Below are 26,962 nucleotides of genomic sequence, written 5' to 3' on the forward strand. Positions count from 1 at the left end.
TAACACCTTTCCCCCCGAGTCTGTTTCCTTGGAGAAAAGAATTAAAAGATGAAGGAAGGAACACATAAGGCACATGGCTATTCTGGTCAAGACAACTTACTCTAAATAACCATCAGTAGGAGAGGGAGAGCAACGAGTACTCAGACAGGGCATTATGTAGATCTGTCTCCAAGGCATTTGAGAAAGTCGCTTTGTCCACGTAACCATGTTCTGCTGAGACACATGGATATGGCTGAATGAGATTTGAGTGACACATATCTGCTCCAACTGCTCTTGGCCCAGTATACCAGCTAGGAAATATTTTTATCAGTTCAGCTCAGTTGCTCAGTTGTGTCTGACTCTTTGCGACCACATGGATTACAGCATGCCAGGCTTCCCCGTCCATCACTAACTCCCGGAGCTTGCTCAAGTTCATGTCCATTGAGTCAGTGATGCCATCCAACCATCTCATCTTCTGTCGTCCCCTTTTTATTGCCCAGATTATACAGTCTATTGGGCTTCCCTGGTGGCTCAGATGGTAAAGAATCTGCCTGTGATGCAGGAGACCAGAGTTCCTGCAGGAACTCCCTAGGTCCCTAGGTTCCTTCCCTAGGTTGGGAAGATCCCTTAGAGGAGGAAATGGCAACCCACTCCAGTTTTCTTTCTTGGAGAATCCCCATGGACAAAGGAGCCTGGTGGGCTACAGTCCATAGGATCACAAATAGCTGGACACAACTGAGTGACTAACATATACAGCCTATTGGCCTAGGGTTGCAGCCAGTTAACCTGGACTTTCAGAGGCTTCCACTTAGAGTTTTATAGAGGTAGGTAGACAGAAGATATATCTTTACATATATGAATGCTATCCAGGTCCTGTCTACTGAAGTCATGCAAATAAACTAGATTATTAGCTTCGGTATATTTCTTTAATAACATTAGAATATGCCTGCAGATTTCAGAGTGGCCAACTAAGTATAAATAAAACTAGAATTATGATGAAAAAACAGAAAAAACCCACAAGAGTGAGGTTCAAATCCTGGTCTTTAATTTCATGACCATGGGGAAGTTATTGACATTCTTTAGTCTTACATTCATCATCTGCAAGATGGAAACCAGACTCTTTGCCTCACAGAGCTGTTTTAAGAGTAAATGATACTCTGTATGCCATAATATTTGTGTACCAGACATATAAGTGATCAAAAAATGCCTAGTGAATTTGGATCTATGCAGTATGGAACACATGGTTTACATTTCTGGGTTCACAATTTAAAAAGAAATTAAAGCTTTAAGAGGCAGAGGCAAAAAAACCTTACAAGATTCAAATGTAATGTTAATACCTGAAGAATCAGTACTACAGCCTGCTGCTGCTGCTGCTGCTAAGTCGCTTCAGTCGTGTCTGACTCTGTGCGACCCCATAGATGACAGCCCACCAGGCTCCCCTGTCCCTGGGATTCTCCAGGCAAGAACACTGGAGTGGGTTGCCATTTCCTTCTCCAATGCATAAAAGTGAAAAGTGAAAGTGAAGTCGCTCAGTCATGTCCGACTCCTAGCGACCCCATGAACTGCAGCCTACCAGGCCCCTGTGTCCATGGGATTTTCCAGGCAAGAGTACTGGAGTGGGTTGCCATTGCTACAGAAAGGGAAAAAATCTCAGCTGTTTAACTGGACACTTTCTAAGAAAAAAGAACTGGGGAAGAAAGTGTGTTAAAAAGGACGGACCAAGAATTTTGGTTAAATAAAAAGAAATTTCAAGTGCACATTATTAAAAATTAGAAATTAGCAAAGATATGAAATATGCAATTAGCTTCTATAATGAATAGATTACAAGGAGTAGAGGTAATCATACTTCATTTGAAGATAATGCAATTTCTAAAATCTGTTGTATATTTCCAATATACGAAATAGGAGATGTAAGAAAAGCTAGCAATCAGGAAACTGAAGTCCTTAAGAGCTCCAGCTAAGATTTCATATAGCTTAGGAAAGCAACTTTCATAATTTGGGCCTCAATTTCCTCATTTGCAAAATTAGAAGGTTTGATTTTGAGTCTATCTTGGCTATAAAAAAATGACTTTGGTCTATTATGGTTTAAGGATGACATATATGGCAAGAATACAGAAGGCAAGCCATGAGAACATATCAACAATTACTTCCAGTGAGGAGGCAAAGGAGAAACACGACAGCATTATTACAATGCAGTAAATTACTACCTTGATGTAACAAAACCACAACAAGTAGTCTGAAATTTTTTAAGCAGCTTGACAAGATACTCACAACCAGGAAAAAGCCTAACTATCTAGGTCACTACTTCATGGAGGCATAATCAAGTAACGATTACACATTCTAATGTATGGTACCAAAATGCCACGCTTACCTTTTGAAGGTCATGTTTTACAGACAGCATGGGTATTTTTGACATGTTTTGCTTATGAGGAAGAATAAAAATATCTGCACTGTCAGAACAAATGGAAATCACTGCTAAGAAGAGAAGGCACTAAAAGATGTAGATTTTTGATGGGATAAGAAGTTCATGACTGACATGCCAATCATGTACTCTAGATAACAAAGAAATGCTTTCTAATCACCTGTTAATGGTTCATCATAAAAGCACTGGATATTTTCATGTAAAAATTAACTCACTCAGTAAAAGCATTTTTATGAAATATGGCATGAAACACGGATTCAGAGCTTCCCACTTCCTCAAAGGAACCAAGATGACATATAATAAAACATGTATAAACAGTATATAACTTAGAACATATATATACAAGCTAAGTTCAATTTCTAATCTCATGTTCTCTCACCTACAAATAAACTTAACTCTGAAAGGTTTGCCCTTAAAGTCACATCAAGACTAGGAACTTAGTATTTCCCATATGAAATAGCCATTTTCCAGATTATTTAATTTTTAACTTCAGGTACATGAATAACACTTTTTTGGGAAAAAACATGTAAATTCCTTATCTTACTCTCTGTCAAAGGAAACTGAAAAGTTTGTACATAAGAAAGGTTTCCTCAAAAACACTTACTTTACAATGACTAATTCAAAGACAGGCAAGAAGGCTCAATGAACAAAGAATAAATCAAGGAACTGCTTACTTGATGGAGGAAATAATCGATGATATAAGTGACATATTTGAAATCTCATTAAGAGCAAGTCACACTAATAAGCCTCAAAAAAGTTCTAACACTTAGAGTTAAGAAAGAGCACACTTCTAAAACATACACACATCCTACTGTTATACCACATTGGAACTTAAAGTCTTGGTTAGAAAAATGAGCATCTGAGGCAAACACTATTTGATCTGTTCTCTTAATTGTAATATGCAAGCAGTAGCCGAACCATTTAATCTCATCATTGATAAAGGATATGTTTCCTTTACAAGAAAATTTACAAGAATTTTCAAGTTTGTAAAATAAATATCTATTTAATGGACTCTATTGATTGTTTCAACTCTGAGCACATGCAGAAATGCCAATGTGACTGGAAGAAAGAATAAAATAAAATACCTGTGTTACCACAGTCCATGTTATTTGTTCATATTTATTCATTTATTTATTCAATGTTATTCACTTATCTTTAATTCCTATTAAATTTTATGTGAAATGGAGAACCACCCACAAAATTACCTGACAAGCAATGTGCACGAGGTAGACCAGCTCTTTAGATTCACAGCCATTTTTTGTTACTTCATTCTGTTCTTCTGAAAGTGAAAGCTAGAGGGAAAGAAAGTCACGGTTAACAAGCAAGAATATAATCAGCATTCAGTAATATTTGGGCCCTCACATCAATTTAATGTAAGATATGCCTTATATTAGAACTTTATTGCTTAAAGCAGATAGATAAAATGAAGAAGTCAGGATTTAAAAAAAAATGTTTCTACTTGAAAAAGAATAGCTACATGAATATGCAAAGCAGAATCATTTTGCTGTATGCCTAAAGCTAATGTAAGATGTAAATCAACTATACTCTAATATAAAACACAACCTAAAAAAAATAAAAATGTTCCTAACAATTGTCTTTGTGGCACATATCTACACTAGCACAACTACAGAACAGCAGTAAAAAATAAAACAGTACATTCATTCTATCAGGCTTTCATGTCCTTGATGTATAGCACAAATATGAAAGGAAGTTCAAGTGGGCCCCAAAAGACAGTGTGACCAGAGGTCTCAGAGAGCAAAGGGTGCATTACAGGGACTGCACACGGGCTGCTCAGGGGACAGGCTGGGCCTGCAGACATGTTCTATTTCAGACTCACCACGTAGGTCTGCACACTGGATTTTATTTTATTTTTATTTGACCACAGCTAGCATTTAGAAACTGAATGATTTCATATGAAAAACTACAAATCTCTGGCTCCTGTTGGAAAATCTGAACCTCTGAACTACTGGACCCATATTCTCACATGGGCAACAACTGGCTGGGGCTGCGAAGTGACCGTCCCTTTGAACGAGGCCTGTATTCTCCCCGAGTCTTTGTCACAGAAGCAATTACTGATTTATTTTCCATCGACATCTAGGTGGAATGTTAATTATCATTCATCTTGCTACTTGCTTTGTTATTTTTTCACACCGTACTCACTTCACTTATTCACTCACACATCTGTTCCATCTAGAGATGTGAATTTGCAAACTCAGCTCCAGATACAGATACAGATACAAACTCTATACAGATACAGACAACCCTGAGTTCAAAAGTGCCACTAACTGGTTATATAATGTTGACCTACCTACCTAATCTCGCGTCTGGAAAATGGGAATGATATAATAACACCCATTCTCAAGTCTGTGCATATTAAATGAGATAATACATTTAAAGTGTTCACCAAGGTGCATGGCACTCAGTAAGCACTTAGCAATCATTACCTATCATTAGAGTTAATATTATAAGAAAATAAAGTTGACAAGAATATATTCTCTACTTTTGAAAGGAGTATCATTGAAAGTATTTAAAAAAAAAAAAAAAAACCAACCTCCTAGTATTAAGTAGGAGAAATCTGGAAGATAACAATCATTCTCACACTAGCCCAAACTAGCCAGATTAACTACAAAATGAGTTCCTTAAAAATTGAAAAGAAACCTACCCAAGCTAAGGTGCAAACAGTGATGAAAAGACTTTCCTGAGATAGAAGAGATTCCTATGGATGTGCCTGGATGCCCGGCAAGGATGCTGGAGGATAAGGAACCTGCCTTAGACAGGGTAGGGAGAAACCCACCAAACCTCAGATGACTGCCTGTGGACTGGAGTGAGGAACTAAAATTCCAAAGAGCACTGTGCAGCACACAGTCAGACCTAGGCACTCAGCAACTGACTCCCACAGGTGTTCAGGTATCAACAAGTAGATCAACACACCAAAGGTGGGGCCAGGGGGAGAGAGCAGGAGAACTGAGAGAGATGAACCCGTGTGTGATGTGTGCAGAGCCTCCCCAAGCACAAGACAGCTGAGCACTGGAGATGGAGAGAGGGCAGGAAAGCTGAGGCCCGCGGAACATTTAACAAGTAGAGATGGGAGGGGCAGAGAAAAGCTGAGAGAAACCCCACTGGGGCAATGCTGCATGTAAGAGTATAAGGCAGCTACACACTAGAATGAGGGCAAGGGGAGCCAGAGAAAGCTGGAGAGCAAAGAGAACTAGCAACCAGAGGGGCTGCTCTCCCTCAGTTCAGAAAAACTGCTGGCTTAACAGTAGAGCACAAACAGACCTCAACAATTTTCAATTTTCCCTGCTAAAGAAAAACAAAACAAAAAAAACCTCCTGAACTCAGAATACTTAGAAGTAATGACAAACAAAAGCAAAGTAAAGTTGCCAAAGGCCAGGTCTATAGCAGGCTTCCCAGGCGGCTCAGTGGTAAAGAACCCACCTGCCAATGCAGGAGATGCAGGAGACTCAGGTTCGATCCCTGCATTGGGAAGATCCCCTGGAGGAGAAAATGCCAACCCACTCCAGTAATATTGCCCGGGAAATCCCATGGACACAGAAGCATGGCAGGCTACAATCCGCGGGGTCACAAAGCGTTGGACACAACTGAATGACTGAACACAACATCACCACAAGGTCTATATCAACCACAGATCAGCTTGATTCTGCTCACTTCAAACATGACTAACACAATCTAATACAACAATCTAACAGAATGGAAGAAGGGATAAGCCCATTCCTGGAGGTAAAAATTATTGATTTTAGTCTCTACTGTCTCTTATATAACATATTTGGCATTAAAAAATTACAAAATATACATGGAAGCAGGGAATTGTGATCCATGGTCAACAGAGGAAATAAGCTAAGGGACAGACACAGAAATGCTCCAGATATTGAAATAATAAAAAGAATTTAAATTAATTATGGTAGAAATTCTAAAATTTAGTTTGAAAAGATACTCTGTAAGAAAGTAAGAATATACAGAATTCTAGCAGAGACTGATCTGCAAATATATTCAAAAGAAAATGCTACAAATAAAAACTATGATATCAGATATTAATAGCACACTGAATACAGTAGATGCAAGAATTATTGAACTTGGAAACAGATCAACAGAATGTATCCAAGCTGAGACAGAGAGGAAAAAAAGAATGATCACTCAATCAATAACAGTACACTTGAGATCTCAGAGACAAGCAACATGTACAACCAGTGTGCCAGAAGGAAACGGGATTTGAATGGGGGAGAGAAGTATCTGCTGAGGCAAAAGACTAGAACTTTCTAAAACTGGTAAATGATATCAACTAACAAATTCAAGAAACAGTGAACCTCAAGTAGGATCAATTTCAAAAGTCACAAAAAGGCATATCATAATCACACTTTTGAACAACGAAATAAAGACAAGAATCTTGAAAGCAGACAAAAAAAAAAACCCAAGAAAACATATAACTTTAAGAGGAAAATAAATAAATGACAGGGGAATTCTCACCAGAAGTAAGAGAGCCCAGAAAACAAACAGAAACAACTTTAAGTGCTGGAAGAAAAAGACTGCCAATTCTGTATCCCATAAAAACAAGCTTTAGCGATTTTAGGAATATAAACACATTTACAAATGACAACAGCTGAGAGACTCTGTCTCTAACAGATTAGTGCAACAATAAAAGCTAATAGAACTTCCTCAGACTGACGGGAAATAGCACCACACAAAAACCCAGAACTTCAGAAGGGGATAAGCAACACCAGAAAGGGTAAATATGTAAGTAAACAAACAACACCTAAATTCTCGACAGTAACAGACAGCAGAAGTTTGACACTAACTTAACAGTTTTGAGAAAAGAAAATAAATGAACCTAAGTTTTATTCAAACCTAAATATACAAGAGGGGGAAAAAAAGCATTTTCTGATGAATAAAAGCAATTAATTCCCATCAATACATCTTCAACAGACTTCTAAAATGTATCCTTAAAGATGAAAAGGCATTCCAGGATAAAGAATAAGGTAAAAAGCAGAAATACTGAGCAAAGAATTCAGCAAATAAGTATTGCATCAAAACAAATCTTAACGTGTAACAAAAATGGTGATTAATTATAAGAGATAAAGAGATGCAACTATAAATCCTAAACAACACAACCATGGAAGACAAGAAAGAGTAATTCTGCTTAAATCATTCTATCTGGTACTGCTTGAGAGAAGAGTAAAGAGATTGATAAAACTTTAGACTAAAAATTAGGTGTTCAAGTTAAATTTTAAATGATAACCACTAAAAGGACAGAAAAACCCTCTTCAGCTTTCAAACAACAGAGAGGTAAAAAATTTTAAATGTCAATACCTGTAACAGAATTATGAATAGAAGCAAAATCAACCTTCCTAAGCAAAACAGAAGCAGGAGGAAGGAAGAAGATAGAAGGAGAGAGCAGATTTCCAGATTGAGGCAAGGAGATGGGGGAAAAGCAAAACAGGATAGTCAAATGGCAGCAACAAAACGGTGCGGTGGGCAGCTACAAACGCCAGGCCCTTCACAGAAACATGAAAAATCAAGGGAAAACTCTTGTCAGAGTGAGAACCAGCTTTCTCACCACTCTAGAAACAGCAGAAACTCATTAATCTGTTCAGGGTGAGACACACGCACACCAAAGACACACGAAGATCCTGAGCTTTAACCTCTACTTCATCTTTAGCTAAGGCGGAGGTATGAGCAGCTTGGTTAAATGCTGAATGGACACTCAACACAAAGGAAATGTGCAAAGACTGGAGAAGTAGATTTCTGTTTGTTTTACTTTTTATTTTTAGCTCCTGGCATTCAAGGAATTCCCTGACAAAACCCTTCTGGAGCCTGTGCTCCCTGCAGTGGAAGTGCAAAGTCCTAACCACTGGCCTTCCAAGGAAGTCCCAATTTTGTAGATTTTAAATAAACGATATAAGACACACCCAAAGAGCTTAAAGAAACTACAAAGAACTAAAGGAAAGCAGGGAAACAATGTATGAAAAAAATGAGCATATCAATGAAAAGAAAGAAAAAAAAAGGGAGCCAAACACAGATTTGGGGGATGACAAAATCACTACCTAAAATGAAAACCTCACTAAAAGAGAGCAACAGCAGATTTGGGCAGGAAGAAGAATCAGCTTACTTAAAGAACGGGTAAATAAAAATATACAGTCCAGGGAACTCCCTTGTGGCTCCAGTGGTTAGGACTCCACACTTTCATTGTCGAGGGCCCTACTGCAATCCCTGGTTAGGGAACAAAGATTCTGCAAGTCACTCAGTGTGGTCACACACACCCACACACACACAGATATACAGTCCAAAGAAGAGAAAGAAAAAAAGGGTGAAGGAAAACGAAAAGTACCTAAGGGACCTGTAGGACATCATAAAGAATACCAAAACAATACATTATCGGAATTCCAGAAGGAAAAAGCCATAAGGAGATTCTCTGAGGAGTGATATTAGGAAGACGGACGAATAGGAGAACACTGACTTTAGACCCCTTCACAAAAGTAGGTATTAGCAACTATCCGTCCAAGTTTTTATAGTTATCACAATGGGATACAACAAACCAAGTGAAAGATGAGTCAAAATGGGGGTAAAATATTTATAATACACATGGACAGATTTTTAAAAATAGAATATATAATGAAAAAAATGAAATGGGTGTTTACCTACCCTAGTATCTTGAAAAGTATCTGGAATTTAAGTGGGGATCAATAACTATCTGATGAATGGTTGAATAAGCAGACACAGTCTCACTGGAATACAACACTTATTTTCAAAACTGAATTCATTCTCTTTGCCTGTATAGTCTCTTCTTCCTCTTGAATTCCCAAAGTGAGTAACATAACTACTCCCCCAGCTGACCACCCTAATTACCCTAGAGCCCTCTATCACCTCCTCCTCTGCACACGTCCTTTCTTTTCATATTCCCAGGGTCAAGATCTAACCTACACCTTTAATTCATTATTCTCTCCTATCTCCCAAAACTTGCCTCTCAACCCTGCTCCTGCTCCCACTCTTCACTGCTGCTTCCCTAGTTCTGGGCCTCCCTGCATCTGATCCAGACAAACAGACTAGATGAATAAGCAGAGCGGTCTTGTAACTGATTTCTTTCCACTTCTTACTACACACTGCTCATGGTACCTTCTTCTCAAAATTCCTCAATACTTTGTCAGTCCCTACTAAGAAACTACTTTAAAGCCAAAATCCAAACACCTTAGATGAGCCTTGAAGGATGGCATTTCTCCAGATTACTTTCTAAACCTTGTTTTCCACCATCATTCTAACCCGTCCATCCCCTTTCCTTCCAGAGACCTTGGTCTGTGGTATTTCTCCTGGTCTAAATGCTCTTCACTTCTATCTGTGCGTATCCAAAACCTGTTCAGTCTTCATCAAAGCCTTCCTTGAATGCCACAGGAAATAACCTCTCCTGCCTTTGAATCCTTATAAGAACTCCAACAATCTTACTACTTTTATTGGTATATTGCTTACTTCCCCTGAGGAAAGACTCTCTTATCTACTTTGTCAGTGACACTCAGAGTACCTGCCACAGACAAGGCATTCAGTAAAATCATCCTGAATGAACTGTTTGTAGTCATTAAGACTTCCGCTACACAAGTCTGAACACCAGGATGTTTTACACAGTACATGAAGCACATATACTTGGAGTATACACACCATGAAAGATGAGGCTACATTTACCTATAGAAACTTATGGCAGGAACATAATGATTTATTTTTACTTCCTTTGATTTAAGCTCAATCCTTTGCCTATATCTCAATCCTTTGCCTATAAGAAAAAGAACACAGAATTTTCAAGTCCCATCTTCTGGATTTCTTACAAATCTATTTTTGGAGTTATTTTTCCTATATTCACTTTTCTATAACCATGGAAACCAAGCTGAAATTAGTGTTGTTAGGATCTTTAAAAATACAACTCTATTCAGCAAGCCTTCAAATGTTCAAAAAGTCCTTTCTCTGCATGGAGAACGGAAATCAGCGTAAAGTTGTATAAAAATATATCACCCCACCCACATAAAAACCATTCATCAAAGTTTAATCAACAGATTGCAAATTGAGCAAAGAAAGAGTTCTTTTCTTTTTATTCATCTTTTATAATGCTATTATGGCTGCAGTTTCACTACGACATACCTGTGCAGTTTGTAAACAGTTTTCCTCACCTCCATAGACTGTAGTAGACATGTAAAAGTGAAAAATCATTTCTATCACATGTGGTCTGCTCACATCTATGATCAACATCCTAATATTCAACACTGAAAATACATCTTCAAAACTACTGAGTTGAGAACACCAAGTGGAAGAGTAAGTCTTTATTTGAGATGTAACTCTATATTACTTGTTAGGTGGGTAATAAGTGAAGCAAGTTCTAATTTCAGAACATAAGGCTAAAATCAATGAGACAAAATTTCAATTCAAATTTCTTAGGAGAAAGCTAGAGAACTACATGCATCTTAATAAACTTAAGAGTCAATTTTTCCTTCCAGAACGGGAAAAGGACACTGTTTCCTCAGGGGAGTATCAGAAGAAGGAACTGGTGTGCTAATCCTTAAACACCAGAACCACCCTCAGCTGAACAAGAGCTTCCCAGCATGAAGAATAAATGGAAATAAGATTAAATGACAGAACAGCAGAATCACAGTTTCATCTAGTAGGTGCTCACTCCAGAATACACACTTGTTGGGAAACAAAGCTTCATGAGTATTTTCACATTTCTATATGGTCAGAACATTTTGAACAAAGAGACTTCAGCACTGAGGTTAAAGAAAGACTGAATGGGAATCCCGAATGCCAGAGCTCTGGAGAAAGTCTCCTCTCTTCCCAAGTCCAGATGTTTGTAAAAGAGATATCTTTGCTGCTTCTCCCAGAGAGGGTGCGTTAACTTTCCAGAGCGGAGTCCCTCCCTCCACCTCCAAAAAGGCAAAGGGACAGAAGTACCAGCTTTCCTACGGAAACCCCAAGTTTCAAAATGTCAGAATCTGCCTCTCGTGATACAAAAACCCACGTCCACATGTGGTATACATCTGGTTCCCACTGCACCACCTCATGGGGAACTGAGGCAAAAAGAACCAACACGAGTTACACTGTGAGGTTATAAAAGGTCCGATTTCTGATGCAGAGACCTCACGTTCCTGTTACAGAGAGAGAGTAACCCTGACAAGCTGGCATGTTAGCCTCTAAGCAGAGAAACATCTCAGACTCTTCACAGTTTCAGACTCAACAATATGACTTTTGTAAGCATATTCAGTCCAACTCCTGGAAGTGAACTGCATGTGTGTAATGTGACTCCAACATATCTATATATCAACCAGTTTCACATACCTAACTTCTAAACTGGACAATCTCAAATGAGATACAGTTAAAATCCAGGACTTGGTTGATGGCAGCACTGATAACTCACTATGTCAACTCTTCATTTCAAATCTTCCCCTCAAATGACAAAGATTTCCAGGCATAACAGGAGGTATTACTATGGAATATGCAGAAAAGTAGGGTTGAAATTTATGTTTTGGTTTGAGGGAGAAGACTTTCTGGTAGGGATAGAAATAGTAAAATTATCACAGCCTTTGTTTCAAATGGTTACATACAAATAATATAAACTTCTAAATAAGATAAATTTTAACTGGAAACATCTACAAGCTAATCTTGAAATTGAAAGTAGTATTAAGAAGATGGGGAAATAAGCATTTCACTGATTTACTTCATTTTTATCAATGTCTGAAAGTCTCACAGATAGGTACCAAAACTTCTTGCTGGTACATGTTTCTATAAACGTCAATGGCTAAATTTAGAAGAATTCTTAACCAGGAAGAAAACTCAATCTGTTTCCAAAATAGTCTACTGAAACTGTTAAATATTAGATCAGTATACCATAAAGAAAGCTGAGCACTGAAGAACTGATGCTTTTGAATTGTGGTGTTGGAGAAGACTCTTCAGAGTCCCTTGGGACTGCAAGGAGATCCAACCAGTCCATCCTAAAGGAAATCAGCCTTGAATGTTAACTGGAAGGACTGATGCTGAAGCTGAAGCTCCAATCTTTTGGCCACCTAATGCAAAGAACTGACTCTTTGGAAAAGACCCTGATGCTGGGAAAAACCAAAGGCAGAAGGAGAAAGGGCCGACAGAGGATGAGATGGTTGGATGGCATCACCAACTCAATGGACACGAGTTTAAGCAAGTTCCGGGAGATGGTGATGGACAGGGAAGCTTGGAGTGCTGCACTCCATGGGGTCACAAAGAGGCAGACACAAGTGAGCGACTGAGCTGATACTGAAATACTGAAACTGAAAATGTGGAATCCATATATATGATCCTCAATGTTACTATTCTATAGGGTAAAATACAATGATGTGTTTTCTCTGGTTTCCTTTATTTTTAAACCATAAACCTTATAAATACATTACAATTTCAATATTCTAACCTATAGGTTTAATTTTATCTGAAAATGGAGCTAAATTTTTAAATCAACTAAAATTATAGAAAATGCATCTGTTATTATGTAAGGCTAGTTTTTATATTAAAAGAAATATCACATCTAAATAAACTGATTACTAGATCACCAAGAATATAATCAGTACAGTCTTTCTTGTGAGGGGTAGTTTATCACAAAATTCCTTATAGTTGCAACGCTTCCTATTTGCAAAGATTTTCTTTATCCACTGCCTCAATCCTGATACCACTACCCTCAGGTCATCAGGAAAGTATTTCTTTCTACATTTCATAGATTATGGCCTGATTCACCAAAGTTCATTCCTTACAACATTTGCCATTCTCCAAAGTTCTTTAACCTTTATTAATTTCACCTCACTTAACTATCACAGTACTCTGATATTTTTGAAAATGTGTTTATCACTATTTCACAAAAAGGAAACCGGCCCAGAGAAGTTAAAGAACTTACTTAACAGCACACAGGGTACACCGCACTATTAACAATCACACTTTTTTACCTTCAAATACACTGAAGGTGTCGGCTATTTCAAAATTCTGGTTCATTCCTGCTTAAGACAGTAGTTTTGTCAGTGTATCCTTTTCTAGTATTTTCACAAAAGAATGTTCAGAATAGCTCTACAGCCTTGATTCAAACACAGACCCCCACCACTTAGCAGCTGTGACCTTAGGTAAGTTCTTACACTCCTTCTACCTCTGGTTCCTCAACTGAAACTGTTCTGAAGAGTCAATAACATTACAGTGCTACAGTGCTGTTACGGGACTGACTGCAGAAACAACATACAAAAGTACTTAGTATAACTTAGTACACTTAGTATCACATCTGGTTCACAGAAAGCATTCAATAAATACTGGCTAGTATTTTTTTATTATAATCCCAATTATTTCATTTAAAATAAAAATTCAGGGCTTTTTTGTTTATATTTTATATTTTTACTTCTCAACATTTCTACAGTTGGATCAAACTCTATGACCTTTCCCCACATTCTCAGTATCAAGGCAAGAACATGTCTGCTGATACAAATGAGTCTGCTGACAGAAAGTGTTAACTGAAAAAAAAAAATGCACAACCTAATTTTAAGAATGACACCACAGTAGCATTTCTGAATCCCATGCATAGCAGCTTTAGCAGAGAACCCTCAGGAGACAAGTATTAAATTCATACTTTTTCTGTGCTGTATTTCAGTCAAAATCTGAGCTCTTGCATTCGGGTTAATTTAACTTAATCCTTTATATGAAATCCAATAAAAAGAAACATTAATTTACAGGTTCACAATTTCATGCGCAGAGGTGCCTGGCAGGTTGCAGTCTATGGGGTCACAAAGACACAAGACAGGACAGAGTGACTAACACTTTCAGATAACTGAATGCTGCTAAGTCGCTTCAGTCATATCTGACTCTGTGCGAGCCCATATAGACGGCAGTCCACCAGGCTCCTCCGTCTATGGGATTTTCCAGGCAAGAGTGCTCGAGTGGGGTGCCATCGCCTTCTCCAGATAACTGAATAAGAGAATGAAAACCACACATATCCTGTACACTAGATGGCGCTGTCACACCAAGCACAGCAGAGCCTAATGCCTCAACAGCCTAAAGCTGAATAAACTGTATCTACACGTGGCAAGAGATGCTTTTCCTTCTTACTGAAAAACAGCTTGTGAATGTGAATAAATCTTTTTTGTTTTTTGGACAAAGGACTTGATCCACAAAGAGAAGTGCAATAAAGATAATAAATTTACAGAATTTAAAATGACATGCAGTTTTAATTAATAAATAATAAGCTCTTTCTGGGAGAAGGCAATGGCACCCCACTCCAGTACTTTTGCCTAGAAAATCCCATGGACGGAGGAGCCTGGCAGGCTGCAGTCCATGGGGTCGCTAGAGTTGGACATGACTGAGCAACGTCACTTTCACTTTTCACTTTCATGCATTGGAGAAGGAACTGGCAACCCACTCCAGTGTTCTTGCCTGGAGAATCCCAGGGACGGTGGAGCCTGGTGGGTTGCCGTCTACGGGGTCACACAGAGTTGGACACGGCTGAGGCGACTTAGCAGCAGCAGCAGTAGCAGCAAGCTCTTTCTAGTAAGTATTGTTTATCTTGTTTTTTCTGGTTTCAATTTCTCTAAACGAAATTTAAAACTTAAATGTCGAATTCTGTAGAATTTTCTCTCAGGGAGAAAAATGTCCAAACTCAAATGCACTTATTAAAAAACAGTGGCCAAAAACAAATGAAGTATCAAGAATATCTATAAAATTTTATTTATCTAAGGAAAAAAGTTTGCTTAGGATTTAAGTTAATCAATAATAGGGAGAGATAAATGAAGGGAGGGAGAAGACAAAAAGTCTCAAGTTGATGAATAAAATTCCAAGTTGGTTTCTTGATAAGACCAAGCGTTAAGAATATCTGTACACAATAACTTACACCCGCAAATATGAAGACCTACATTAAATGGACCCTTTTCTATGAAAATATAGAAGATAAAAACCGACCTAAGGAGACACTGATTAGACCTAAAAAGAAACCAATCAACAAAACCAGACCAATAATCTAGACTAGACCAATAATCAAATTATATCGATAAGCTGAAATGGTACAGATTAAGCCTCCTGGAAACCAAAGAGGAAAATTCTAAATTTTCAATGAACAGGTATGTCTACAAATTATCTCAAGACATTTATTTTTAAAAGGTCATGGGGCGGTGAAGTTCTCTAACTCAGGTTAGTGAACAAGTACAATATACAGACTAACATCATTAATGAACACAGATATAAAAATCATAAAATCCTGACTGAGTAAAAAAGGGAATTTATTTTTAAAATATACAGCCTGGAAGTAGGGTTGTGTTCCAGGAATACAGATGTTTCAGCAACCTATTTCTGTGACTAGAGTAATGATTCTAATTTTTAAAAACAGCTTCTTCCTGCTCCATGTGAAAGTGGACTAAACTAAGAACATGACGTGGTACAGCCTCTTCTGCCTGTGTCACTACATCCTTTTGCTTCTTCACTCTGTCACATCCCCAGCTCATTTAAGACAGAGCTCACAGTGCATCTCAGCTAGAGGGAACATTAGCTGTCATCTAGTTATTCTAGAGTATCCAGGAACCGTACTTCCTTTTCAGAATTAAGGTAAACAAGACCAAGCATAACTAATAATCTCCACTGAGGGCAAGACTGTATGGCACAATGAGTGCCACACCCATTCCACCCCACACCAGTATCCTTTTACTCCTCAACAGGACAATGCCATCTTACACCACATATTACAACTGAAGACAGTGAACTGATTCTTGAACTGGAAAGCCAGAGATAGGCTAAAGTGAAAGTCGCTCAGTTGTGTCAGACTCCTTGCGATCCCAAGGACTTCACAGTCCATGGAATTCTCCAGGCCAGAGTATTGGAGTGGGTAGCCCTTTCCCTTCTCCTGGGGATATTCCCAACCCAAGGATCGAACCCAAGTCTCCCATACTGCAGGCGGATTCTTTACCCGCTGAGCCACAAGGGTAGCCGGAGAATACTGGAGTGGGTAGCCTATCCCTTCTCCAGAGAATCATCTGACCCAGGAATCAAACCGGGGTCTCCTGCATTGCAGGCGGATTCTTTACCAACGGAGCTATGAGGTAAGCCCTAAGGTCTGCTAGAATTGAGCTGAAACAGGATTTGAGCATAGTCGTGCAATCTGAAGCATTTGTTGTTGTTGTTCAGTCGCTTAGTCATGTCCAACTCTCTGCAACCCCATGGACTGCAGCATGCCAGACTTCCCTGTCCTTCACCATCTCCCGGAGTTTGTTCAAACTCATGTCCACTGAGTCGATTACGCCATCTAAGCATCTCATCCTCTGTCGTCCCTTTCTCCTCCTGCCCTCAATCTTTCCCAGCATCAGGGCCTTTTCCAATGAGTCAGCTCCTCCCATCTGGTGCCCAAAGTACTGGAGCTTAAGCTTTAGCATCAGTCCTTCCAATGAATATTCAGGACTGATTTCCTTTAGGACTGACTGGTTTGATCTCCCTGCTGTCCAAGGGACTCTCAAGAGTCTTCTCCAACACCATAGTTTGAAAGCATCAATTTTTCAGCACTCAGCCTTGTTTATGATCCAATGATATTACTGGTCCAAATTAATCTTTACATCTAAATTATTTTATAAGCAATTGTGTCTTTCCATCTAAATAAAGTTGAGAATCAGAATTTATAACATATAGGATTAAGAATAATTATTTTCATTTTATAAATCAAAGCCTTAAAGTTAAATACTATCAGATTTTAAATATTTAGGGGACAGTGATATTTTCTAGTATACAATGGCCTATTGCAACTACAAATTCTCACTATCTGAGGAAGAAAAAGAGATATTAATATGAAAATAAGAAATCTGTAAGTCTAAAAGAAATTGAACAAATCAGAATTTTTAAAAAAAGGTATGCAACTGCAGAATGTCCTACCATTGGGACATATTAATAGACAACAGCTGAGTCAGTCATCTGACAGGATGAATATTTGTTAGGATAAACCAGAGGTGCCAAGTCCAAGGTTCATCACCTCTTCCAGACTCATTTTACTAAGTTTTCCCACTTACTTTCTCCTCAGAACATACTGTCAATCCCATGTTAAAAGTAAGTAAGGACTCTGAGAAGGAGGATTCTGGGAAGATGGTGGAGTAGGAAGCACCAGGAATTTCCCAGATTCTGGCAGAATCTGATACAATTATTCTGTAACTCTGGAGTCCACTGGAGGCTTGGGACTTCCAGGGGAAGGCTTGGAGGATAAACTGTGGTGAATCGTGGTCCATCTACCTCTCAGCACAGCAGCAGCTGCCCAGTACATGCCTCATACACTCAAGGAGCAGCCTGCACGCAGCTTGTGAGAACCAGGGTGCAGAAGGACCCCATCCCACAAAAGAGAAGGATCCATGCTCTGAAAACTGCTGCTCCAGAGAGCAGAGGTGCCAACAGGCAGATAGTCACTGTTATTACACCCCCATATTGTTGGAAAACCCTCCCCCACTGCCTGAAGCCACTTCCACAGAATTTTAAAGGCCAGTGCTCCTTTCCCTTCTTAATTTTTCTTTTCCCCTTTTGGGGAGCCAGACACAGACTAGGACATTCTAAAGCGATTGCATATGTGGGGGAAATCAGGAAGTGACCACACACAGGTCCATGGGGAAGTGAAGACTCAGGAAATACCTGAGGAGACCTTAAGTTTAAACATCAGGCTAGTCCTTGGCACACAGTGACCAACAAGTTTTAAAAAATAATAATAAACAAAAACAGAGAACCTTAGGGAAAAGGGAAAATCAGATTTCCAGAGTTGCCACGTTACTACTTGCATGTGACTCAGTTCAGTTCAGTAACTCAGTCACTTTGCAACCCCATGGACTGCAGCACGCCAGGCCTTCCTGTCCATCACCAACTCCTAGAGCTTACTCAAACTCATGTCCATTGAGTCAGTGTTGCCATCCAACCATCTCATCATCTGTCATCCCCTTCTCCTCCTGCCTTCAATCTTTCCCAGCATCAGGATCTTTTCAAATGAGTCAGTTCTTCACATCAGGTGGCCAAAATACTGGAGTTTCAGCTTCATCATCAGTCCTTCCAATGAATATTCAGGACTGACTTCCTTTAGGATAGACTGGTTGGTATGTGACTAGCTGCTTCTTTCTTGCTACTTTTAAGATTCAAATGTCCAAATCAACAAAAAACCACAAGGTACACAAAGAAACAGAAACTATGGCTAGTTCAAAGCAAAAAAATAAATCAACAGAAACAATCTGCAAAAATAAAGATAGTGGATCTATTAGGAAAAGACTTTATGCCAATCGCCTTAAAGATGCTCTCCAAAACCAAAGGACAATGTGGGAAAAGTAAAGAAAATGACATATGAACAAAATGGAAATATCAACAAAATGGAAATACCTACAAAAAGAAGTTTCTAAAAAGAAATTCTATACCTGAAAGCACAATAACCAGTGAATATTTCACAAAAGAGACTTAAGTGCAAATGTGAGTAACTAGAGAAAGAATCAGTAAACCTGAAGATAAGGTTTGCTCAATGGAAATTTCTGATTCTGAGGCACAGGGGGAAAAAAAGGGTGAAGAAAAGTGAATAGAGCCTAAGGGACTTGTGCGAGTCTCAGAATGAAACAGACAAAGGGTAGACAGAATATTTGAATACTCGCTGAATACTTACCAAACTTTATTGATGATACAAATATAAATAGCCAAGAATCCCAACAAACTCCAAGTAAGATGAACTTCAAGAAACCCATACAAGACATATTATAACCAAACTTCCAAAAGCCAAATACAATGAGAGAGTCTTAAAAGTCGCAAGCGAGAAGCAACTAGTCACATATGAGGAATCTTCAATGAGGTTACTAGATTTCTTATCAAAAACTTTGGAGGCCAGAAGGCAGTGGGCCAACAAATTCAAATTTCTGAAAGCATAAAATTGTCAACCAAGAATACTATAACCGGCAAAGCACCCATCAAAAGTGAGACATAAAATAAGACATTCCCAAATAAACAAAAGCTGAAGAAGTTCACTAACATCAGGCATATTTTGCAAGAAATTCTCAAGGGAGTCCTGCAGGTTGCAACAAAAAGACACTTGATAAGAATTAGAAAACATACAAACAAATAAAGACCCCAGTAAAGGTAAAAACTCAGGCAACCATAAAAGCTGGGATTGTGTAACAACACTTTATCATCAGTTTTTGTTTTCTACATGACTTAAGAAACTGATACTTTTTCAAAATTATAAGTCTAAAAGTGAGTACTGGAGATTTAGTCTGTAACCCTACATTTTGTTTTCTACATAATTTAAGAGACTATTCAAAAGAATTGTTAGTTTATGTTTTAGAGCATACAATATAAAAAGATGTAATTGTATGATATCAACAACTGAAAGGTGTGAGGATCAAGCTGTAAAGGAGCAGAACTTGTGTATGTCACGGAAGTTAAGCTGGTAAAATTAGTGCCATAGCTTTTGGATGTTAAATGTAATCCCCACGGTAACCACAAAGAAAACATCTATAGATAGATACAAAAGGAAATGAGAAAGGAATTTAAATATTTCACTACCAAAATATTAACTAAAAGCAAGATAGGACTAATACAGAAAATAAGGGTCAAGAAATCTATAATATATATAGAAAAAATAGCAAAATGACAAATAATTCTTTCTAATCAGTAATTACTACGGATGAAATGGATTAAACTTGACTACCAAAAGACAAAGATGGACACAATGATTAAAAAAATACATGATCCAAATATAATGCTGTCTATAAGAAGACTCACTTTAAATTAAAAGCACAATAGGCTATTATGTAAAGAATTTCTAAAACCCAACGACCAAAAAAACTAAACAACTCAATTCAAAAATGCAGAAGAAGTGAAGTTGCTCAGTCATGTCCGACTCTTTTCGACCCCATGGACTGTAACCTATCAGGCTCTTCTGTCCATGGGATTTTCCAAGCAAGAGTGCTGGAGTGGATTGCCATTTCCTTCTCCAGGGGATCTTCCCAACCCAGGAATCAAACCCAGGTCTCCTGCATTGCAGGCAGACGCTTTACCGTCTGAGCCACCAGGGAAGCCCTTGACAATTCAAAAATGCAGAAAGGATTTCTAAATATTTCTCCAAAGACGATTTGAAATTATCAAATGACAATAAGTATATGAAAAGATGATGAACATTACTAATCATTAGGGAAATGAAAGTTTTACTATATTCATTGGTTTGACAAAAATGTTCAAAGATATCATATGTGCCTTAGTCCAGAAACCTTGTCTCTTAACAGTGTTTGAGTCTAAGTATCCAAGACCCATGCTCTCTTTACTATTCGATACAAAGTCATTCGTGTCTTTAGTCAGAAGGAAGAACTAGGAATCAAGGGGGTGGAAAATGGGAGTGGCACCACTCAAGTGTTACTCTTAGTGACTCACTAGCAAAATTGGTGCTTCCTGTCATCACAACTATAATGCTCTGCTGGCCTAGAGGTCTTAGTTCCAAAGGGAGGAATGTTTCCACTAGAAGATACAGAACTGGAAGTTAAGACTGTTGTTGAGCTCCTCTGGGTTCCTTATACCTTTAAATCAACAAGCAAAGAAGGGAATTATGCTGTTGGCTGGTACAACTGATCCTCACTATGGGGGAAACTGGTCAACTGTACTGTGATGGAAGTAACGCAGAGTAGTCTGACTGTATGGGACCCCCCAGGGTGTCTCTTAGTATCACCATACCCCATCATAAACTCAATGGAAAATAACAAGAACCCAATTCAGGCAGGACTATTAATGGCCAGACCCAGAATGAAGATTTGGGTCATCTTACCAGGTAAAGAACCACAATCAGCTGAAGTTCTTGCTGAGGAAAATATAGAATGAGTAGTGGATGAAGGCAACTGTAACACCACCTACAACCTGACCATTCACAGAACCAAGAACTATACTTGTCAAGAGTGCTTACCCCTTATTTTACTATGAATATATTTGTGTGCAGTGTGTTTACACGCATGCAGGCATACATGCACAAGAAGCAAATACTTGCGTTTTCTTCCCCCTCTTATTGCCTTATATGATGTAAGATGTATATCATGGTATTTAAGTATTTTTAACTTTACATCATAGTATTTTAGTTATGGGTTATCAAGAAGCGCAAACACTACCCAAGGACTTTGCATCCTTCTCTAGGAAAAGGGTTAGTGGTTTCAGTTGTATAAAAAATAGCTAATCATGCTAGACAGAAATATGACCTTATTATTGTTTTTTTTGGTGATAAGTGTGGTTTAAGGACTGCCAAGCTGAAAAGGTGTAGACTGTGATAGTTAATTTTATGTGTCAACTTTTCGCCAAACATTATACCAAATGTTACTGCTGGTTTTTAGATGACATTAACATTTAATTCAGTTGACTTTGAATAAAGTAGATTACCCTTCATAATGGAAAGGGAGAGGGGAAGGAGAAAAGATTACCCTTCAGTCAGTTGCAAGTCTTAACAGAAAAGAAGACTGACCTCCCATGAAGTAGAGGGAACTCTGACAGCAGAGCACCCTAGCTCTAACTGCAATAGCAGCTCTGCCTTTGGTCTTTAGCCTCCTCTGGAGAGTCTGGACTCATGAAGTCTCTACAACCACATGAGCCAACCCTTAAAACCTCTCTCTCTCTCCTGACACATATTCACACACACACACAATCCTTACACATATTCACACACACACACAATCCTTACACATATTCACACACACACAATCCTTGCACATATTCACACACACACAATCCTTGAACATATTCACACACACACACAATCCTTACACATATTCACACACACACAATCCTTACACATATTTACACACACACACAATCCTTACACATATTCACACACACACAATCCTTACACATATTCACACACACACAATCCTTGCACATATTCACACACACACAATCCTTACACATATTCACACACACACACAATCCTTACACATATTCACACACACACACAATCCTTACACATATTCACACACACACACAATCCTTACACATATTCACACACACACACAATTTTGCTGTTTCACTACAGAACTCTGACTAATACAGCTGGTCATATTTTAAAATAAGGTTGTATTCTTTTTTAAAAGGCTGGTGGGTACCACAGTGCTAAAATATTGAAATACTGTCTCACCAATGACCCATGCTACTATAAGGACAGTTCCCTGCACAGGGGAAGGGCATCAAGGCTTGGCCCCAGTGCTAGAGTTTATGTCCACTGGCTGGTTGTCACACTAGGGGTTCTAAATTATTAACACTGCTCCTTTTACACTATATATATATAACAATTACAAGTAACTTGAATGTTAAAGTCAAAACTATGAAACCTTTAAGAAAAAAAATTAGGAAAATATCTTCATCACTTCAGAGTAGGGACGATCATCTGAAATATGACAGGGAAACCACAAGTTGGAAGATTTATACAAATACACAATTACATAAAATAAAGAATAAAATAATCTACATACTAAAAGCAGAATAAAATTAAAAAAACAGGCCACAGTGTGAGAGAAAATATTTTCAGTTCACATACAAAAACAACAAAGGACTAGAGGCAACATGAAGACTACCATCCAAACTATGTGAAGCATTTCCCTGAATGAATAAGAAAAATATAAGCAAATCTGTAACAGACAACAAGCAAAAGGCTGATCTAGAGTTTAAAAAACTAGGACTCTCAAATGCACAGTAAACATTTGAAAAGATGAGCAACTGTATCAGAAACTAGGAGACAGCTAATTAAAATGCAGTGAGAACCTCAGACATGCAGATGACACCACCTTTATGGCAGAAAGTGAAGAGGAACTAAAAAGCCTCTTGATGAAAGTGAAAGTGGAGAGTGAAAAAGTTGGCTTAAAGCTCAACATTCAGAAAACGAAGATCATGGCATCCGGTCCCATCACTTCATGGGAAATAGATGAGGAAACAGTGGAAACAGTGTCCGACTTTATTTTTTTGGGCTCCAAAATCACTGCAGATGGTGACTGCGGCCATGAAATTAAAAGATGCTTACTCCTTGGAAGGAAAGTTATGACCAACCTAGACAGCATATTCAAAAGCAGAGACATTATTTTGCCAACAAAGGTCCATCTGGTCAAGGCTATGGTTTTTCCTGTGGTCATGTATGGATGTGAGAGTTGGACTGTGAAGAAGGCTGAGCGCCGAAGAATTGATGCTTTTGATCTGTGGTGTTGGAGAAGACTCTTGAGAGTCCCTTGGACTGCAAAGAGATCCAACCAGGCCATTCTGAAGATCAGCCCTGGGATTTCTTTGGAAGGAATGATGCTAAAGCTGAAACTCCAGTACTTTGGCCACCTCATGTGAAGAGCTGACTCATTGGAAAAGACTCTGATGCTGGGAGGGATTGGGAGCAAGAGGAGAAGGGGTTGACAGAGGATGAGATGGCTGGATGGCATCACTGACTCGATGGATGTGAGACTGAGTGAACTCCAGGAGTTGGTGATGGACAGGGAGGCCTGGCATGCTGCGATTCATGGGGTCGCAAAGAGTCGGACACGACTGAGCGACTGAACTGACTGACTGACTGAGAGAGAAACACGTCCTTATCAGACTGGTAAAAATTAACAAGTATCAAACAACCAAGAATGTGGGAAGAATGTGGGACAACTACTGTTTACTGCTTATGGAAGTATACATTTGTAAACCACTTTAAAAAGTAGTTTGGCATTTGTACATCAGGTTTCATGCAAAACAAAGTTCACGGAGATGCTGTTTAAGCTTAAAGCCAAAAACTGACAATGACCCAAATTTCAGACAAATGAAAGAATTAGTAAATTACTTGTGACATATGCACACTATGAATTAGTACACAGCTCTGAACAAACTGAGCAAACTATATCTATATACATCCACAGGAATAAATTTCCCAATGTTAAATGAAAGAAGCAAGAAAGAATACATTCAATAATGAAGCGCACCCTGGTTTGATGGGTGGGCTACCCACCCACCCCCAGTGACCCCTGACCCTTCTTACCCTGCTCTACTCTTTTGACAATAGCGCTTATGTTCTTGGACATCTTCTGTGCTCCTTAAGAATGGGTCTTTGATTTTGGTTGCTGTTGTTCACTAGCACAGCCAAAGCACCTAAAACAGTGCCTCATACAGAGTACTTGCTCAATAAATATTTGCTGAACAAATTAGAATAATTCCAATTATATAAAGCTCAAAAGCAAGTAAAGCTAAATACCATATTGATTAGGAATGCATACAGACAGTAAAACTATTTAAAAGATGTAAGGTAATAAATACCACAAAAGTAATGATATAAGTAACCATGGGGTAGGGAAGACAAATGCAACAACAAGAGGGACACAAGAAATTTCTCTCTTAACCTAGACTGTAAAATGTACATAAATATGTATATAATACATATGTATAAATGTATGTGTTTTATATACATGGCTACACGTAATATACTTCACAATAAGAAAAACACTGAAAAAAAATTCCATTAGCACTTCTCTCCCTAATCCTACTCTGCCTTCACCCTGACTCTGATTTATCCATCACCACTACGACCCTATCCAGGAATCAGGTAAGAACTAAAACAGTTCATGCTGCAGAACGGTCTAGGAATCTGATAGAAATTCTGAAATGTATACTGATTGGATTATACTGTTTCTTGAAATACTACTTGAAATAGGATTCATCACATGTCAAATATTGGTCAACAGAAAAGAATAGAAATTTTCACATCAACCAACAAGACATCAATAGGAAAAACTACTTCTCGGTGTCACCTATCAGATATACAGATATAGACATAAATACGCCTCGCTTCAGTATGTAGGAAATATCTCAAATATACCTGTATGCTGCCAAACTCAACGTTCTCATAATGGAAATGTGCGCATTCAGCCATCTTCGGAAAGTGACCTTTAGTGAAGGGCAACCTGCAGTACATGAAATACATGAGAGACAAGATCCTGGAACAGTCAAAATTACTAAGCCTGAGGAGGAAATAAAACAGGTTTAAGAGCCCATGCAACAAGCAAAACGTTTAATAAGCACATGCGCATGAGCACATATATACACTCAAACCTTTTCAGAAACACAGAGTCAAATGGAAATTACACTCAGTGCACAGGTCAAAACCAAAACAAAAAAATAAATAAATAAAAAGCATTGCTATAGTACTCTCCTGATTCTGACCCATGTCAATGGCCCTAGAAAAACTCTGCTTTCGGTAAATGTCATGGAGACTGTGAACAGCCTGCTCTAAGCAGAAGCAGCATTCCCACCACAAAACACAAAACCAGCCTTTACCTGTGAATGTTGTCACAGCCCATCAGTCCTGGATTGGTGGGTCTGGATGCAGAATGAAAATTTTATCCTTGTCTTTCCTCCACTTAGGATAAAAACATAGCTATCTAACCCTTTACCAGGTGAAAAGATGCTTTTTCTCTCTAAAACTGAAATGGACATCCTCAGATATTTCACTTCAGAGTCAAACACTGGCATCCATGTCAGGCTTTTTCAAATGCAGAGCTGAGAAACAGCAATATCCTAACTCAAAATACCAAAACTGACTTTTCTAAATGACTGAGAGCTTGTATTAAAGGTACCAACAAAGATATACTTGGATTGTTACTATTGAACAAACGCAACCTAACAGAAAATGACATGAAAGTTATTCCAAGAACAAAATTCAAGTATATTTTTAGATATGTAATCTTCAGACCTGTTCTACTAACAGCTGAGTCATAACAGTATTATTCAATGTATGGACAGTAAGAGCTCATTTAGTAAGAAATCTGGATAAAAGTTTTAGGAGAACTAAAGAACTGGTTTTCATTTATTGGAACTCACTTAAAACTCACTGTAATATTATACTTACTTTTTCACATGTTTAACCTTCATACTGGCTGTACTGCCACATGTCTTAAGACTAAGGTCTCCAGGAATTTCTGGAACATCTGCTCCTCTGGCCTTAAAAAAACAAAGACAAAAGATTTATGACCATTCCTTTATTATGAATACATTTTAAAAAGCAGATTATAGCTCATTTTAATGGTCCTAACTCCATACCAAAAGAAATGCATACTGATTTAATAATCTCTTAAAATTATAACTTACTTGACTTTTAATTGCTAAGAACAAGGAAAAATAGTCACCTAAAAATATTTAACCTTACTGTAAAAGGAATAATTTTCTGTCAAACTAAGAATTTTCATTCTCTTATAATCACATTTTGAGATCAGTTATTGCATCATGTGCCTCAGCACAAACTAAATTCTCCCCCCAAAGCTACTGGAACAAAATAACCCTGGTTATGATGATTAATAAAAATTTAAGTGACAATGTGAACATAATTAGGAGATCACAACATACATTTTTCACACTAATATTTGAAATTTCCATCTATGTAATACCTCCAAACTACCCTTAGTCTGCTAGTTTTCTTAGTGATTTTTTAATTTTAGTGATACATTCAGCTGCATCATTTTAACAACAGAAACTGGAAAATCAAAAGATTCTTCACACTCCAGAGAAAGCAAACAGCAAATCCAAATATCTATCTTAAAAAAACAAACTTATGCTATACAATCTATG

At 38.2% G+C, this 26,962-nt stretch overlaps 1 protein-coding gene across 5 annotated transcripts in view; it reads right to left on the reverse strand.

The window, feature by feature from the left end:
* The window catches only part of ARHGAP32 (Rho GTPase activating protein 32), a 205,655-nt gene that overhangs the window by 82,562 nt on the left and 96,131 nt on the right, over positions 1 to 26,962 (reverse strand). For 3 of the 5 annotated variants that reach the window (XM_070782649.1, XM_070782652.1, XM_019955111.2), the window contains 4 exons: positions 26,247 to 26,338; positions 25,676 to 25,717; positions 25,218 to 25,302; positions 3,607 to 3,693 (listed from right to left, as the gene is read on the reverse strand). In XM_070782649.1, the coding sequence (XP_070638750.1) occupies positions 3,607 to 3,693; positions 25,218 to 25,302; positions 25,676 to 25,717; positions 26,247 to 26,338 (306 nt within the window). The remainder of the gene's footprint in view (positions 1 to 3,606; positions 3,694 to 25,217; positions 25,303 to 25,675; positions 25,718 to 26,246; positions 26,339 to 26,962) is intronic. The other 2 variants (XM_070782653.1, XM_019955112.2) reach the window with 1 other exon arrangement.

The sequence above is a fragment of the Bos indicus genome, chromosome 29 (genome assembly GCF_029378745.1).
Source record: "Bos indicus isolate NIAB-ARS_2022 breed Sahiwal x Tharparkar chromosome 29, NIAB-ARS_B.indTharparkar_mat_pri_1.0, whole genome shotgun sequence".
Classification (NCBI taxonomy): domain Eukaryota; kingdom Metazoa; phylum Chordata; class Mammalia; order Artiodactyla; family Bovidae; genus Bos; species Bos indicus.